This window comes from Chrysoperla carnea, chromosome 1, assembly GCF_905475395.1.
Source record: "Chrysoperla carnea chromosome 1, inChrCarn1.1, whole genome shotgun sequence".
Classification (NCBI taxonomy): Eukaryota; Metazoa; Arthropoda; class Insecta; order Neuroptera; family Chrysopidae; genus Chrysoperla; species Chrysoperla carnea.
The window spans coordinates 138668283-138687299 of NC_058337.1; the positions used below are offsets into that span (position 1 = coordinate 138668283).

Genomic DNA, 19017 nt, shown 5'->3' on the forward strand with positions numbered 1-19017 from the left:
CGGTAAGTCTATTTTACTTGATGCTATTTTATTTTGCTTAGGCTATAAAACTTCAAGTGCCGGTATAATAAAGCATAGAAAAGATTATGCAGCCGTTAATATAGTCTTTTCATTAAATGATGAAATAAAAAATTTCCTAACTCAAAATTTCATTGAATTAGAAGAATCACTGTTTATAAAATGCGTCCAAAAAGCAGAGGGACGCAAATATTTCTTTATCAATAATCAAGTAGTTAATAAAGCTATTATGCAACAATTAGCTACTTATTTATTTGAACTTCACGGACAAAACAATAATATTTCCCTTTTAGAAATCAATACGCAGCGTGATATTTTAGATAATTTTGGAGATCTTTTAGAACTTCGTATGCAGCTTGTCAAGTGTTATCAAGCCTGGCAGAATATCCGTAATGAAATAGCCGAAATAGCACTTAAACAAAATTCTATAGAACAAGAAATTGATTATTTAAACTTCGTAACCGAAGAGCAGACTAAGCTTAATGTTCAAATAGGTGAAGAAGAGCAGCTAACAAATATACGAAAAGATTTGCAAAATAAAGATAGGGATTTGCAGCTAATCAAAGATATTCTTGAGCAAGTTAATAATCCTGAAGTAAATAACTCAATTAGTAAAGCGGAAAAGCTATTAGCAAAGCAAAGCCAAAATGAAGAATTCGTAAATATTTCTACAAATCTCGAAGAAGCTTATAATAATTTAGAAGAGGCAAGACAAAATTTATCGAATCTTCTAGAAAATTTTAACAAGTTAGATTATAACCTTGAAGAAATAGAAGAAAGATTATTTGCAATAAAAGCAATTAGTCGGAAATATAATGTTTCTGCTGCCGCACTCAAGACATTTTTAGAGGAATCTTTAAATCAGCTAAATAGCTTGAAAGGGAAAATAGCAAATCAAGCAGAATTGCAAGTGCAAGAAGCAAAATTAAATACAGAATATTATAAGCTTGGTAAGGATTTATCGGGCAAACGTCTTGCGGCAGCAAAGCGTTTAGAAGAGGTGCTGCACTATGAATTAAAGCAATTAAAAATGGAAAAAGCTACTTTTCGTGTTAATATAGCAGAAAGAAAAGAAGCGGCAGCATATGGCATAGATGATATAGTTTTTAAAGCTTCCACCAACCCGGGGATGTCTCCAGAGGCAATTAATAAAATCGCTTCGGGCGGTGAATTATCAAGATTTATGCTTGCTTTAAAAACTTCCTTATTTAATAAAATAGTTAAACCTGCTATTATATTCGATGAAATAGATGTGGGAATTGGCGGTGAGGTTGCAGATAAAGTTGGTGAAAGGCTCAAAAAGCTTAGCTCAGCTACGCAAGTGATAGTTATAACGCACCAGCCTCAAGTAGCGGGAAAAGCAGATTTGCATATAAAAATTGAGAAAATGCAATTAGAAAAAGAAACAAAGGTAACAGTAAAAGCTTTAAATTTAGGCGAAAGACAGCAAGAACTTGCCCGCATGATTTCAGGCAAAACAATTACTGAGGCAAGCTTAAAGGCGGCTAAGGAACTTCTGCGTTCGTGACAAACGTCATTGCGAGGAGAATTACAAAGTAATTTGACGAAGCAATCTCAGGAATTTTTTTATTGCTTCATGAGATTGCCGTGCTCATTTCATTCGCTCGCAATGACAAAAAACAAGGAATATATGAACAATTACAAAAAACTAGAAAATGAACTTTCAACCATCTCAAATTTTGAAAATATCTTAAGCATATTATATTGGGATATAGCGGTAAATATGCCTATTGGATCGGGGGAAAGTAGGACAAACGAGATGGTATCTTTAACTTTGCTAGTTCATTCTCTGGTTAAATCTCCGTTACTTAAAGAGTTGGTTAGCAGAGCAAAGGAAGAGGCAAAAAATCTTGATGAATGGCAGAATGCTAATATAAGAGAAATTGAGCGGAAGATATTAGATACAAATTGTATCGATGAGGAGCTACAAAAGAGATTAGTAGCTGCAACTACTAAATCTGAACTTGTTTGGCGAAAAGCAAGAAAGAATAATGATTATAATTTATTTAAGCCTCATTTGCAGAAAGTTTTAGATTATACAAGAGAAGTTGCTAAAGTACGTGCAGGTGTATTTAATTGCAGTCCTTACGATGCATTAATTGATATGTATGATCCAAGTAGAACAAGCAGCGAGATTAAAAAAGTTTTTTCATATGTTAAAGAAAATCTTTCTGAGCTTATTGGTAAGGTTTTAGAAAAGCAGAAAAGTCAAAAAGAACTGGTAAAAAGTACTGAATTAAGCCCTGAAATACAAAAAAATATCGGCAAGCGTATAATGGAAATTATGCAGTTTGATGGGAGCAGAGGGCGGCTTGATGAATCTACTCATCCTTTTTGCGGTGGAACACCAAATGATATACGCTTAACTACCAGATATGATAAAGATAATTTCATAAGCGGCTTAATGGGGATTATTCACGAAACTGGACATGCTTTTTATGAGCAGAACTTACCAGAAATGTACAAGGGGCAGCCGGTCGGACGTGCTAAAGGCATGGCTTTTCACGAAAGTCAGTCTTTATTTATGGAGATGCAAGTAGGTAGGTCAAGAGAGTTTACGGAGTTTTTAGCAAAATTACTTCGTGATGAATTTAACGTTAAGTCGGAAGAATATTCGGCAGATAATTTATATAGGGCAATTACGAAAGTTGAGCCCGATTTTATCAGAGTTAACGCTGATGAGGTAACTTACCCAATGCATGTAATATTGCGTTTTGAAATAGAAGAATTGCTTATTAGCGGTGAATTAAATCTTGATGAATTGCCAAATTTTTGGGATAGTAAGATGCAGGAATATTTAGGAATAAAACCTAGAAGTTTTAGTGAAGGATGTTTGCAAGATATTCATTGGTCTAGCGGATGGTTCGGTTACTTTCCAGCTTACACAAACGGGGCAATTATTGCATCAATGGTAATGAAGAAAGTAAAAGAGATAAACAAAAACGTAAAAGATGATATTTTAAAAGGTGACTTTAGTAACTTAAATAATTATTTGAATAAAAATTTCAGAAATTTCGGTTCACTAAAAAATTTGCCTGATTTGCTAAAAAGTGCTAGCGGTGAGGAGAATATAAATCCTGAAGTGTTTATTAAGTACTTGGAAGAGAAGTATTTGTAATAAATGAGGTGTCATGCCGTGGCGGTATTGTTGCGTGGATTAGTTTTTCCGTCATTGCGAGGAAATTACGAGGTAATTGACGAAGCAATTTAGTAAAAAAAATGCTAACTTATAGCATTTTTTATTATTTTTTCTGGATTGCTACGCTCATTTCATTTGCTCGCAATGACGACTTAGTATTCACGCAACGATGCCTATGTGGAAATGACATAGAACATCTCCTCGCAATGACGTTAAAAAATTAAATTATCATAAAAATAATATGGAAAAAAATTTAAAAAAGACAGGTTTTTTATTCGGTGGAAACGCTGTTTTTATTGAAGAATTATATAAACAATATTTAGAAAATCCTGCTTCAGTTGATCAAACTTGGCAAGAGTTTTTTAGCTCAGTTAAGGATAGTAATCAGCTTCTTAATAAAAGTACTGCTAAAATAATTTTAAAAGCCGTTGCCGCAGAAGAGTCCTAAACTTCAGAAAATCCTACATCCATCCCAAATAATTTTAATGTCGGTGCGATGATAAAAAATTATCGTAAATATGCCTATTATCTTGCAAAGCTAGACCCTCTAGGGCTTGAAGTTACTAAAACTAAAGAGGATTTAAAACTTAATATAGAGAATTTTGGTTTTACAAACGATCAGCTTAGTAAAGTAATAGAACATAAATTTTTAGAAAAAACGTATAGCTTAGGTGAGTTGGTTAATTTTCTTGATAAAACTTATGCAGGTTCTATTGGAGTTGAATTTGAGCAGGTAGAAAATGCGGAAGAACAAAATTGGTTATATTCTAAATTAGAATCAGGTGTCATTTCATTTTCCTCTGAAGAAAAGAAAAATATCCTAAATGACTTATTAGAAGTAGAAGGATTTGAGCAATATCTACATATAAAATTCCCAGGGGCTAAGCGTTTTTCAGTAGAGGGCGGCGATGCTTCCATAGTTGCTATGAATAAGGCTATTGATTTATCTTTGCATCAAGGTGTGGAAGAGATCGTCATAGGGATGGCTCATCGTGGAAGATTAAACACGCTAACTAAAGTAGTCGGTAAACCTTACAGAGCCGTTATTGCAGGCTTTATAAGCGGAAGCGTTTTTCCTGATGATTTAAATGTTTCAGGTGATGTAAAATACCATTTAGGCTATTCATCTGATAGAAGTATAGATAATAAGAAAATACATTTATCGCTTGCTGATAACCCATCACATTTAGAAGCAGTAAACCCGATAGTTGCAGGTAAAGTAAGAGCACAGCAGGACATACTTAAAGACACTAAACGCAGTAAAGTTAAAGCTATTTTAGTCCATGGTAATGCTGCTTTTTGTGGTCAAGGAGTTGTGGCAGAAAGTTTATCTATGTCACCACTAGCTGCTTATAATATTGGCGGAGTGCTACATTTCGTAATTAACAACCAACTAGGTTTTACAGCGAATGCAGCAGATACCAGAGCCAGCAGATATTCTACAGAATTTGCAAAAATAATAGCAGCACCGATTTTGCATGTTAATGGTGATGATATAGAAGCAGTATTGAAAGCCACAAATATTGCGGTGGAATATAGGCAAAAATTTGATAAAGATGTTATTGTGGAAATCATTTGCTACCGAAAATATGGGCATAATGAGGGTGATGAGCCGATGTATACACAAGGTAAAATGTATAACATCATCAAGAGTAAGCTAACGCCTGGAAATATTTATGCAAATGAGCTAGTGAAAGGTGGTGTAATCGATAATAATTATTTTGCTAAATTACAAGAACAGTTTAAAGCAAAGTTAGATAAGGAATATGAGCAGACTAAGAATTATAAGCAAGAAGCTCATTTTTTAGGTGGCTTATGGCAAGGTATTACCCGCACTCGTACACAAGCGGCAGTAACTGGGGTAGATAAAAAGACTTTGCAAAATCTAGGGACTAAGCTATGCGAAATGCCGAAAAATTTTGCCGTTAATCCAAAATTGGTTAAATTATTTGATGCTCGAAAAGCTGCTTTCACAGCAGATCAGCCTATTGACTGGGCAACAGCTGAGCAGTTGGCTTTTGCAAGCCTGCTTACATCCGGTACTAATATAAGATTAACAGGACAAGATTCAGGACGTGGTACTTTCTCGCATCGTCATTCGGTGTTACACAGTCAAGTTGATGATACTACTTATATACCTCTAAATAATTTGTCCAAAGAGCAAGCAACATATGAAGTAGCAGATAGTAATTTATCTGAATATGCTGTGCTTGGTTTTGAGTATGGTTATTCGCTCGCAAACCCCAAAAATCTAGTTTTATGGGAAGCTCAATTTGGTGATTTTGCTAACGGAGCTCAGATTATTTTCGATCAGTTCATTTCAAGCAGTGAAACAAAATGGCTTCGCATGAGTGGGCTAGTAGTTTTACTACCGCATGGCTTTGAGGGTCAAAGACCGGAACATAGTTCAGCAAGGCTTGAAAGATTCTTGCAGCTAGCAGCAGAGGATAATATGTATATTACATATCCTACTACTCCTGCTTCAATTTTCCATCTGCTTCGTCGTCAAATAATTGATAATGTTAGAAAACCATTGATCGTGATGTCGCCGAAGTCCTTGTTGCGTCATAAGAAGGTGGTTTCTAAACTTGATGCATTAGATAATAATACTACTTTTTCGCCTGTTTTAGATGAAGTAAATAAACTGGAAGCAAGCAATGTTACTAAAGTAATTTTATGCAGTGGTAAGGTATATTATGATTTATTCGAAATGCGTGGCAGTAATAGTAATATAGCAATTATTAGGCTTGAACAATTATACCCGTTTAAAAAAAATATTGTAGTAGAGCTGTTAAAAAAATATAATAAAGCAAGTGAATTTATTTGGTGTCAGGAAGAGCCAATGAATATGGGAGCTTGGAGATATATAACCTCTCACCTAAATAATGCTTGAAAAGAAGCAGGAATTAATAATGAATTCAAACATATAGGTAGAGAAGAATCAGCCTCTCCAGCAGTTGGCTCATTACAAGCACATAATAAGCAACAAGAAGAAATACTAAAAAAAGTGTTAAATTAAGAGATAGCTTTGAAATTTGGTGTCATTCCGTGGCGATACCAGTGTGTATCAGTTTTACCGTCATTGCGAGGAAATTACGAAGTAATTGACGAAGCAATCTAGTAAAAAAGTCCTGAGATTGCCACGTTCCTTGCAGTCACTCGCAATGACGACATTGAAGCCACGTACCAAAGTCATAAACTATATAATAATTTAGGATAAAAATAAGGAAACAAATATGGGTGTTAAAATTATAGTGGCGTCTCACGGTGAATCGGTAACAGAAGCTACTATTGCCAAATGGTATAAGAAAGAGGGCGATGCTGTTAAAACCGATGAATTATTATTAGAAATTGAAACTGAGAAAGTAACATTAGAAGTTAATTCTCCATGTAATGGTACTATAGGAAAAATAACAAAAGCTGACGGAGCAAATGTTGCAGTTGGTGAAGAAATAGGCGATATAAATGAGGGGGAAGCTGTAGCAACAAATAGTAACGAAGCAGCAAAACCTCAAACAGCTTCCCAGCCTGTTCCAGAAAAAGTACCAGAAAAGCCAGCAGTTGCTAATAATACCCTTGCTCCATCTGTGCAGAAATTAGTTGCTGAAAATAAGCTTGATCCAAATAATATAAAAGGAACAGGCAAAGATGGTAGAATTACCAAAGGCGATGTTTTAGAGACTATGAACGCTCCTATTCCTGCCACTACTCCTACCACTTCTTCAGCTAAAACTAGTGAAGAAAGAGTAGAGCGTGTGCGTATGTCACGTTTGCGTAATACCATTGCACAGCGTTTAAAAGACTCGCAAAATACAGCTGCTATTTTGACTACCTTTAATGAAATTGATATGTCAAAAGTGATAGCACTGCGTGGTAAGTATAAAGATGAGTTTGAGAAAAAGCACGGCGTAAAGCTTGGCTTTATGTCATTCTTTGTTAGAGCAACTATCGAAGCGTTAAAGCTTATTCCGTCAGTAAATGCTGAGATAGATGGTGATGATTTAGTATATAAAAATTATTACGATATAGGTGTAGCTGTTGGAACTGAGCAAGGTCTTGTTGTACCGGTGGTTAGAGATGCAGATAAAATGGGATTTGCCGATATTGAAAAGACGATAGGGGGGCTTGCTAAAAAAGCAAGAGATGGTAAGCTTTCTATGGCTGATTTATCAGGCGGTACATTCTCCATTTCTAACGGTGGTGTATATGGTTCGCTTTTATCTACTCCTATTATTAATCCGCCTCAATCTGGTATTTTAGTACTACATAAAACTGAGGAAAGAGTAGTGGCTATAGATGGTAAAATTGAAATACGTCCGATGATGTATATAGCTCTATCATACGATCACCGCATAATTGATGGAAAGGAAGCTGTTTCATTCTTAGTGAAAATTAAAGAGCTGATTGAAAATCCAGAGAAACTATTCTTAAATTTGTAATAAGATAATAATGATAAATAATGATATAATGTACTCGTCGTATTGAGTTCGATGCAGGGCATAGAATTATCGGTCATAAAAATAAATGTCAATATCTGCACGGTCATCGTTATGTTCTCGAAATAACTATAGCAGCAAAAAATACTGATGAACTTGGTATGGTAGTGGATTTTGGCTTGATTAAAGATTTAGCTAAAGGCTGGGTTGATGAAAATTTTGACCATAGCCTAATCTTGCATCAGGATGATAAAGAAATCGGACAGAAAATAGAAAGTCACACAGGTCAGAAAGTATATTATTTAAAGAATAATCCGACGGCAGAAAATATTGCTCTGCATTTAAAAATGAGATTTTCCCTAAGCTTTTTGAAAGTCAAAAATTCTTTGTTACTAATATAAAACTATTCGAAACACCTAATTGCTTTGTTGAGGTCTAAGCGTGCAAGAGTTTTGCTTAGTTTTGACCACAACTAATGATTTACAAATTGCTGAAAAAATAGCCTATCTATTATTAGAGCTAGATCTTGCTGCTTGCATACAAATTGATGATGTGAAAAGTTACTTTAAATGGGAAAGAAAAGTAAACTTTGAAAAAGTAAATAGAATTATAATTAAAGCAAAATCTTCCAATTATAAAAAGATTGAAAATAAAATCCTTGAAGTTCATAATTATGAATTACCACAAATAATAAAAATAAATATTGACTGCGGTCTTCAAAAATACTTAGAATGGATTAATCAAAATATTAAGTAAACCTACGATTGAATAATTTAAATCGAAAAATAAAGTAAGTATACGTGGAGTAAAAAATGAAATTATGGCAAAAAGTTACCTTAGGTCTAATCTTCGGTATTATATTCGGTATTTACCTACCGCAATATGTTGATTATATTAAGCCAGTCGGTGACATATGATCATTACACCACTAATTTTCTTTAGCTTGGTTTCAGGCATTACTAGTATGAATGATACTTCTGCACTTGGCAGGGTAGGCATGAAAGCGGTAGTAGCCTTTTTAGGAACTACTTTTTTTGCTACGGTTTTTGGTCTTGCTGTTGCTGCAATATTGAAACCTGGCGTAGGCATGCATATAGATTTTTGTCCTTCTGGCTCTGGCAAGGTTTAGAGAACATCCCTTAATATAATAGATTTCTTTGTAAATATAGTACCTGATAATGCTGTCGGTGCTTTTGCAAATGGTGATGTCTTGCAAGTAGTATTTTTAGCCGTCTTTGTTGGGATTACCTTAAATAAAATGAAAGCAACAGCTGAACCTATTACTGATTTAGTACATTTAATGTCGAAATTAGTACTAAAAATGATATCATTTGTTATTCAATTATCACCTTATGGTGATTTTGCTTTAACAACTTGGATTATAGGCACGCAAGGTATAGAAGTAATGATAAGCCTTTCAAAGCTTGTTATAGCGGTTGTTGTGGCGATGACATTCCAATATCTAGTATTCGGTTTGCTTATATATATATATTTTGTCGTGTATCCCCTATACCTTTTTATAAGAAAAGCTTTGAGTATCAGATACTTGCTTTTTCTACCTCAAGTAGCAAAGCAACTCTTTCAACTACTATGCAAGTTTGTCGTGAGAAACTTGGGATTTCAGAGTCTAGTACCTCGTTTGTATTGCCGATAGGTGCTTCCATTAATATGGATGGGTTTGCTATAAATTTATCGCTTACTACTATCTTTTTTGCTCAAATGATGGGCGTAACGCTTGCTCCGCATGATTATTTAGTGATTATCTTAACCTCAACCCTTGGCTCAATTGGCGGTGCTGGTATTCCAGGAGCTTCGTTAATCATGCTGCTTATGGTACTTTCATCAGTACAATTACCGATTGAGGGTATAGCAATTATTACCGGAATAGATAGAATTCTTGATATGTTACGCACTACCATTAATATAACAGGTGATGCAACAATTACTATGCTTGTCGATAATAGCAAAGGGACATTAGATAAAGAGGTTTACTTATCGTAAAATTTAGCTCAATTCTAATGCTGCCTTTTCTAAAGTTTTTAGTTGATCACGAAGCTTTGCTGCTTGTTCAAATTCAAGGTTGCTTGCAGCTTTAAGCTTTTCTTTTGTTAGTTTATCAATATGAGCTTTTAGCTTAGCTGGATTTTCAAATAAATTATGCGTTTGTTTTTTATCAAGCTTACTATCTACTTGCTCAAGCTCTGCTAAAACATGAATAGTGCGGTTGATGGTTTTTGGAATTATGCCGTATTTTTCGTTATGTTCTTGCTGAATCGTCCGTCTACGCATCGTTTCGCTAATAGCTTTGTCGATAGACTTAGTCATTTTATCGGCATAGAGAATAACTCTTCCCTCGCTATTTCTTGCAGCTCTACCGATCGTTTGTATCAGCGATACTTCCGAACGCAAAAACCCTTCTTTATCAGCATCAAGTATGGCAACTAAACCGCATTCGGGAATGTCTAAACCCTCACGCAGCAAGTTAATTCCGACTAGAATATCGATTATTCCTTGCCTTAAATCCCTTAATATTTCGATACGCTCTAATGTATGAACGTTAGAATGCAAATAAGAGGTTTTATATCTAAGTTCCTGCAAATAATTAGTTAAATCTTCTGCCATTTTTTTGGTAAGAGTTGTAACTAACACACGGAAACCTTTGGCAATCGTGCTTTGGATTTCGCCTACTAAATCCTCAACCTGATTAGTAGCAGGCTTAATAATACATTCTGGATCAAGCGGCCCCGTAGGTCTAATTATTAGCTCTACAACTTCGCCGCCGGTTTCATTTAGTTCAAAAATTGATGGCGTTGCTGATACGAAAACAGTTTGTGGTCTAAAATTATCCCATTCTTCAAATTTTAGCGGTCTGTTATCAAGAGCTGACGGTAGACGAAATCCATGCTCTACCAGCACTTCTTTCCTTGCTCTATCACTGTTATACATAGCTCTAATTTGCGGTACGGATACGTGGCTTTCATCAACAAATAATAAAGCATCTTTTGGGAGATATTCAAATAAAGTGGGTGGTGGCTCTCCAGCTTTACGACCTGTGAAAAAGCGGGAGTAATTTTCTACACCTTTACAGCTGCCTGTTTCGGTTAGCATTTCAAGATCGTATTGAGTGCGTTGATTGATCCTTTGTGTTTCCAGTAATTTGTCTTGCGATTTTAAGAATGCAATACGTTTTTGCAATTCCTCTTCAATTTCCGATATTGCTTTATTTACTGTTTCTTTTGGCATTACGAAATGAGAATTACCATATATTATAGCTTTATCAAGTTTAGCAAGCTTTTCACCGGTTAGCGGATCGAATTCGTGAATATACTCAAGTTCGTTACCGAAAAATGACAAACGCCAAGCCTTATCGCTATAGTGTGATGGAAAAACATCAACATTATCCCCCTTAACCCGAAAGCAACCACGTTCAAAACCAATATCATACGCTCATATTGTAAATTCACTAAATCATTAAGTAGCTTATCACGAGGGTAGCTTTTACCAGGCTCTAAATTGACTGTCATTTGATAGTATAAATCCGGCGAACCAAGACCTTAAATGCAAGAAACAGAGGACACAACTATAACATCACGTCGCTCTTATAACGATCTTGTAGCTGAGTGCCTCATTAAGTCAATCTGCTCGTTAATTGAGGAGTCTTTTTCTATAAAAACATCGGTTTTCGGGATATAAGCTTCTGGTTGGTAATAATCATAATATGAGACAAAATATTCAACTGCATTTTTGGGAAAAATCGATTTCATTTCGGAATAAATTTGTGCAGCTAGTGTTTTATTATGTGCCATAATAAGCGTCGGTCGGTTGGTTCTTTCTATGATATTTGCCATAGTAAAGGTTTTATCTGAGCCTGTAATACCAAGCAGCATCTGAGAACGTTTTTTATTGTTTAAGCCTTTGATAATTTCATCAATTGCTTTTGGCTGATCACCCGCTGGTTTATAATCTGATATAATAAAAAAGTTACTCATCGCTTTTTTCTTGCTTTAATAATTATAGTTTAAGATAATATATTAAAATTAAATAAAAGAGTACAACATTATGAATAAAGCTATATTACACGCTATTATTATTTACACCCTTGCTTATGAAGAAATCGAAGTTCAAAACTCTCAAGATCCAAACGTAGCAGTATTAAGAAAGAAGTTAAATAATCCTGATAGACTAACATTCCCGCAGATATTTATAGATGGTATGCATATTGGCGGCTGTGATGATTTATACGATCTTGACAAAGAGAAAAGATTAGATAAGTTGCTAAAAGGACAGCCGAAGAAAGATTCAGCTGCTGTCGGTGCTTAAAACCTATCGTCATTGCGAGTAGAGGCGTAGCGTCGACTCTACTGCACCGATCATTTATGTCATTCCCGCGTAGGCGGGAATCCAGAAAAATAAACATAAAAGCAGCAAGTTTCTGAAGCTAAAAGTGATGTGGCTATAGTTTTCCGGACAGTTAATAATAGACAATATTAACAAGAAGGATAAACATGAAAGATAAAAAGCCAAAGATATACCCAGCTGAATTTAAAGAATCAGCTATTAAATTAGCAATTGAGACAAAGCAACCTTTTGCCCAAACAGATAGAGAATTAGGTATTACAAAATCTAGTTTATATAATTGGATTAATAAATATTCGAAATCCAAGGAAGTAATGAGAGATGATGAACATCTGTATGATAAATTAAAGAAATTAAAAAAAGAATTATATAAAGTCACTCAGGAACGTGATTTATTAAAAAAGGCTGCCGCGTACTTTGCAAAAGAATCCCGATAAGGTACGCGTGGATTAAGGAAAATGCAGGTAATTTTTCTATTTCTACTATGTGTAAATTGATGAAAGTATCACGTAGTGGTTATTATGAATGGTTAAATAATTCTGGATGTAATAGGGATCGAGAAGATCATGAATTAACAAACAAAATTGAAATTATCTTTAAAGAAGGTAGAAGTAAGTACGGCACTAGATCTATTAAAAAGGAGCTATCTAGACAAAGTATCATTGTTAGTAGGAGGCGCATTGCAAAACTAATGAAAAAAGCGAGTCTAATATGTAAAACTAAGCGTAAATTCAAAGCAACTACTGACGCTCATCATAACAAGCAAATTGCTCCGAGTTTATTAGAGAGAAATTTTACAGTTCCTGAGGCTAATTGTTATTGGGTTGGAGATATAACTTATATTCCAACTAGTGAAGGGTGGTTATATTTAGCAACGGTTATTGATCTATTTTCTAGAAAAATTATAGGATGGTCTATGAGTAATAATATGAAGGCTGATTTGGTTAATAATGCTTTATTAATGGCAATATGGCAGCGTAAACCAGCAAAAGGTCTTATTTGTCATACTGATAGAGGAAGCCAATATTGTTCTGATAGTCATTTAAAAATTTAAAACAACATGGTATCAAACAGAGTATGAGTCGTAAAGGAAATTGTTGGGATAATGCTGTTGCTGAGAGTTTCTTTCATACTATAAAAACAGAATTAATGTATCAACATAAATTTAAAACAATGGAGGAGGTCAAACATACCATATTTGAATATATAGAGGTGTTTTACAACCGTATAAGAATGCATTCTGCTCATGATTATTTATCACCAGTAAAATACGAAGAAAGACACAAATGTGCTTAAACAACTGTCCGGAAAAGTGTTGACAGATCAATAAGCAAAAAGTGATTAAAGGATTTACATCAAAATATCATATTATAAAACTTGTTTATACAGAAGAATTTGTTGAAATCAAAGAAGCTCTTGCTAGAGAAAAAGCTTTCAAAAATGGAATCGTAGTTGGAAAATAAAATTGATAGAAAGTATTAATCCTAAATGGAACGATTTAGGCGAATGTATTTCTGGATTCCCGCCTACGCGGGAATGACATAAAAGTCATGAAACACTGCTGGATAAGCTCGCGAGATGACAAGAACAAAACTAATCCACGTAACAATACATCAAACAATGCCTAATCAAAATCAACATAAAAATTCATTCTATTCACTTCTGCCTTATTTATGGTCGAAAGAATTTAACATACGTTTGCGGATTGTTACTTCGCTTATTTGTTTGTTGCTTGCTAAAGTAATAAATATTTTCATACCAATAGTTTATAAATATGTAATAGACGGCTTAAATAAAAATCTAGCCCTTTCGGTTATTATCGGCATGATTATGGTATATGGTGGGACTAAAATATTTGTTCAGATATTTAGCGAGTTACGCAATATTATTTTCTCAAAAGTAGGGCATCAAGCGACTAGGCTTATTGCTCTTAATGTCTTTAAGCATATGCATAATTTAAGCATGCGTTTTCATATTACACGAAAAACCGGCGGCTTAAGTAGGTCAATAGAGCGTGGCACTAAAGGCATAGAAGCGGTGCTGCGTTATTCATTATTTAATATTCTTCCAACAAGTGTGGAAATCATCCTTGTAAGCGGGATATTATGGTATGTATATGGCATTTGGTTTTCTTTCACTATTTTAGTAACCATCTCAATTTACGTTCTTTACACTTTCCTAATTAGTACTTGGCGGATTTCGTTTGCACGAGAGATGAATCAAAACGACAATATCGCAAATAATAGGGCAATCGATAGCCTGCTGAATTTTGAGACCGTTAAATATTTTAGTAATGAGGAATATGAAGCCTCTAAACTTAATGAGGCACTACAAATTTATGAAAAATCAGCAACGAAGACAACTAATAGCCTATCCATTTTAAATATAGGGCAGAATGTTATAATATCCCTTGGGCTTGTCGCTCTTATGATACTATCGGCGATTAAAATAAATCAAGGTAAAATGACTGTTGGCGATTTAATCATGGTTAATACTTATCTTTTCCACCTATCAATCCCACTTTCAATACTTGGTTTTGCTTATAGAGAGATTAAGAATGCCCTAGTTGGTATGGAAGATATGTTTAATCTTTTAGACATACCAGAAGAAGTAGAGGATGCTAAAGACGCTAAAGAGCTTACTATATTAAAAGGCGAAGTCGCTTTTAAAGAGGTGAATTTTGCTTATAATCAAGAACGTCCAATTTTACATAATATCAGCTTTGCTATAGATAGTGGTAAGACGCTTGCGATAGTCGGGAGTAGCGGGGCTGGTAAGTCAACCATCTCACGTTTGCTTTTCAGATCAATAGCGGCAGTATTACTATAGACGGGCAGGATATAAGAGGGGTTACACAAAGCTCGCTTCGCAAATCTATTGGAATCGTGCCGCAAGATACTGTCTTGTTAGCTATGATGAGGTTATAGCTGCTTCAAAGAACGCCCATATTAATGAGTTTATTACTAGTTTGCCGGAAGGGTATAGTACTCAAGTAGGTGAGCGAGGTTTAAAGCTTTCAGGCGGTGAGAAGCAACGCATCGCTATAGCAAGGACGTTACTCAAAAACCCATCAATATATGTATTTGATGGAGCGACAAGCTCACTTGATACTAAAACTGAGAAGCTGATTCAGGCAAGTCTTAAAGAAATATCAGAGCATTATACTACCTTAATTATTGCTCATCGTTTATCAACAATAATTGATGCAGACGAGATTATTGTGTTAGATAATGGCTATATAGTCAAGCGTGGCAACCATAAAACCTTACTGAAACAAAAAGGCTATTATGCAGAACTATGGTATAAACAGCAGGAAGAGGAAAATAATTAATATATTTTTATGTAGTTAAGTGGGATAGGGTTAACACCCTCGCCTTTAGGCGAACACTTTAGTATAATCTATCTAATAGGTAACTAGAGGAAGAGATGGAATATAGGAGAGGGTCTCATAGCCTGTATGATTTAAAGTATCATATAGTGTTTTGTACAAAGTACAGGTATAGAGTTTTAACTGGGCAAATAGCAAGTAGAGCAAGGGAAGTAATTCAGGAAATATGTGCAGCTAATTACATAGATATAATTAGTGGCAGCATAAGTCCTGATCATGTTCATATATTAGTATCAGTTCCACCGAGTATCTCAATATCTAAGGTGTTACAATATATTAAAGGAAAGAGTAGTCGTAAATTGCTACAGGAATTTGAACTACTTCGTAAGCGATATTGGGGTCAACATCTTTGGGCTAGAGGGTATTTTGTTGTTACAGTTGGTAATGTGAATTCAGAAGCAGTACAGAAGTATATAGAGCAACAAAAAGAATTTCATAAAAAAGATGATTTTAGAATATCAGAGTTTTAGCGTTTACGCTTTTAATCTGCTTTGCAAGCGTAAACCAAACTACCGGCTTTAGACGCTAGTAATTGATAACAAACGTTATAATTTATTATAAATGTTAATTATGCAAGGTATAAATACTAATGATTTACATAATATCATAGCTGCTATTAGCACTAAACTATATAAAGCTAATATAGCTGCTGAAATACATTACAGATTAAAATCTCTTTGTTCTGTTTTAAAGAAGATATTAAAAAAAGCTACCACTGTGAAAGAATTGAAGGACCCAATTGCTTTTAGGATTATAAGTAGAAGAGTCACAGCGGTCCTGGCGCAGTTTGACCTCAAGTAACCCCGTTTTGATGGTACACTTTTCAAAAAAGGGCAAACCTAGGTGAATGTTGGAAACCTCGGAAGTTGGATGACGTCATTGACCAATAGTAAATCAAGATGGCGTTGGGAGGTGTGGTGGGGCGTGGCTGACAGAGCGTTAGTGTGTTTCTTGGCGGAAGTGGAGCTTAAAGTGGTGGGCGTGGTTTTGGAAGTGGGGGTTAAAGGGGGTTAAAGGGGGGGGGGGGGGGGAATTGGACGTTAGATGAGATAATCGAGCCCACTTTCAACCCCAAAGTATGGTACACTTTCCCAAAAAGGGCAAACCTCGGTTGAATGCGAAGTTGGAGGGGGGGACGTCATTGGCTTTGACCAATAGTAGCGCTGTAAAAATCAAGATGGCGTCGGGAGGTGTGGTGGGGGAAGGAATGGCTGCCTAAGCATTGATGACGTCATTGGCTTTGACCAATAGTGGCGGAGAGTGAACGGGGGGCGGGACGTTGACATTAGTCAACAATTTTAAAGAATATGTTAATTTGACCTTGAAAAATATTGTAATTTGACACTTTAAATATACATGATAAAATTCAAGACACGTGACCGGATGTTAATATTTTTTTTTTATTGAATTAGCAATGTAATATGACACTTGAAATTTACATAATAAAAATACATGTTCAAACTTGTTTGAATGGACTTTGATCTTAAAATAATTTTACACGTGTCAGCTATTCTCAAGAATATGTTAATTTGACCTTGAAAAATATGATATCATCATCTTATAACAAGTTCAAACTTGTTTGAAATAATTTTACATGTGTCAAAACACGTGACCGGATGTTAATATTTTTTTTTATTGAATTAGCAATGTAATATGACACTTGAAATTTACATAATAAAAATACATGTTCAAACTTGTTTGAATGGACTTTGATCTTAAAATAATTTTACACGTGTCAGCAATTTTCAAGAATATGTTAATTTGACCTTGAAAAATATGATATCATCATCTTGTTACAAGTTCAAACTTGTTTGAAATAATTTTACATGTGTCAAAACACGTGACCGGATGTTAATATTTTTTTTTATGATTAAGCAATGTAATATGACACTTGAAATTTACATAATAAAAATACATGTTCAAACTTGTTTGAATGGACTTTGATCTTAAAATAATTTTACACGTGTCAGCTATTCTCAAGAATATATTGAAATAGATTTGACCTTGAAAAATATGATATCATCATCCTGTTACAAGTTCAAACTTGTTTGAATAAAAATACATGTTCAAACTTGTTTGAACATGTTTAAACTTGTTTGAATCGCATTAGATCTTAAAATAATTTTACACGTGTTATGAGATTAGAATAAAGGTTTTATTTAATAAAAATCTTATAAATATTTTTTTTTTTTTTTTTTTTTTTTTATTTATTAATGATTAAAATTTACATTTAAAAAAAAATTTACAGAAAAAAATTATTATTATGAATCTGAAAAAACACACAAAGTATTGGTGACACTACAGTTCAATAAATTCATCAAATCCATTCCTATAACGACCTGCATTCATAGAGAAATTTTTCATTATTACAACAAATCCATTTGGTGAACTCCAACAATGTCGACATAAATCATGAAATTTTTGAAAATTCATATCAGAGCCAACATGATCGTAGAATATGTGTTTTAGATTCATTTCGTCCGTTTTGAATAACACCAAGCAATTAACATTGTCCCTTATGTTATGCTTTGGAACACGTGCGTAGCTCTGACATAGATAGAAACAATCAATTTTTCGATGACGGCCCATACTAAAGTATTCTCTAATTCTCTGTTGTGAATGACAGCTCACATCATCAAAAATGAAAAGACTTTTTTCTCGAGCTTCATTCGGACTAAGAATTTCACTAGTATCACTAAATGGAAAATATCCAACCCCTTCCACTAATTTTAAAGTCTCTTCTAGTAATTGATATTTCGGTTGGTAAAGAGATTTACTGTACACATAAATGTTTTCAAAGCGTAAACCGTTTTCATCATAAATTAAATTCAACATAACATTGGTTTTACCACAACCACTAGGGCCACATATTATTGTTCGTAGTGAATCTGAAAATAGAGGACCATGATATGTTTGTGTGTCTGTATTTTCTGGTATTAAATTTTCAACACTCAGAGCGGGTTGTTGTTTATGAAAACGCATTTTTAATGTAACTAAGACTAAAATTTCAATACAACCCATTTTATAAACATTTAAATATATGTGAACTTAATTGTTTAAATCATTTAGTAGTATGTCACATCAGAAGCAACAACACAAAGGAAGAGGTATTGTTAACACACTTATAAATAAATTACCGTTTGAGTTACACATACCAACTTATCAATATTGTGGACCTGGAACTAAGCTGGCTGAACGATTACCGCGTGGTGATAAACCAAAAAACGCATTGGATCAGGCTTGTATGGTACATGATATAGCATATTCAAAAAGTAAAGACTTAAAGGAGCGTCATCTAGCAGATAAACAATTAGCTGAAGCCGCTTGGAAACGTGCCAAAGCATCTGATTCAACAATTGGTGAAAAAGCATCCGCTTTATTCGTTACAGGCGCCATGAAGGCAAAAACTTCACTTGGTATGGGATTAAAAAAGAAAAAGATGAAAAAGACAAAGAAAACTATAAACTTTACAGCATCAGTGCGAAAGGCACGAAATGCATTGAAAAAATCACAACCAACGGACTTAAAAGCAGCAGTAAAAATAGCAAAAGCAGCCGTGCGAGGTCAACGTATTAAAGCACCCACACGTGTAATACCAGTTCCAAAGTCTGGTGGTATACTTCCATTAATTCCAATATTCGCAGGACTCTCTGCTTTAG

At 34.5% G+C, this 19017-nt stretch overlaps 4 protein-coding genes across 4 annotated transcripts; 3 read left to right on the top strand and 1 right to left on the bottom strand.

Annotated features, from left to right (window-relative positions):
- Positions 1 to 6414: 6414 nt before the first annotated feature.
- Positions 6415 to 7617, top strand: LOC123295680 (dihydrolipoyllysine-residue succinyltransferase component of 2-oxoglutarate dehydrogenase complex). Its single transcript, XM_044877105.1, has one exon. The coding sequence runs from the start codon at positions 6415 to 6417 to the stop codon at positions 7615 to 7617; it is 1203 nt and encodes a 400-aa protein (XP_044733040.1).
- Positions 7618 to 8426: 809 nt separating this feature from the next.
- Positions 8427 to 9615, top strand: LOC123295691 (proton/glutamate-aspartate symporter-like). The gene is made up of 3 exons (XM_044877117.1): positions 8427 to 8478; positions 8784 to 9008; positions 9269 to 9615. The coding sequence occupies exons 1-3, from the start codon at positions 8427 to 8429 to the stop codon at positions 9613 to 9615; spliced, it is 624 nt and encodes a 207-aa protein (XP_044733052.1).
- A 3-nt stretch (positions 9616 to 9618) lies between these two features.
- LOC123295700 (uvrABC system protein B) lies at positions 9619 to 10857 on the bottom strand. Its single transcript, XM_044877129.1, has one exon. The coding sequence runs from the start codon at positions 10855 to 10857 to the stop codon at positions 9619 to 9621; it is 1239 nt and encodes a 412-aa protein (XP_044733064.1).
- A 1597-nt stretch (positions 10858 to 12454) lies between these two features.
- LOC123295709 (insertion element IS600 uncharacterized 31 kDa protein-like) lies at positions 12455 to 13024 on the top strand. The gene has a single exon (XM_044877141.1). It carries the CDS (start codon positions 12455 to 12457, stop codon positions 13022 to 13024), a length of 570 nt encoding a protein of 189 aa, XP_044733076.1.
- Positions 13025 to 19017: the final 5993 nt, after the last annotated feature.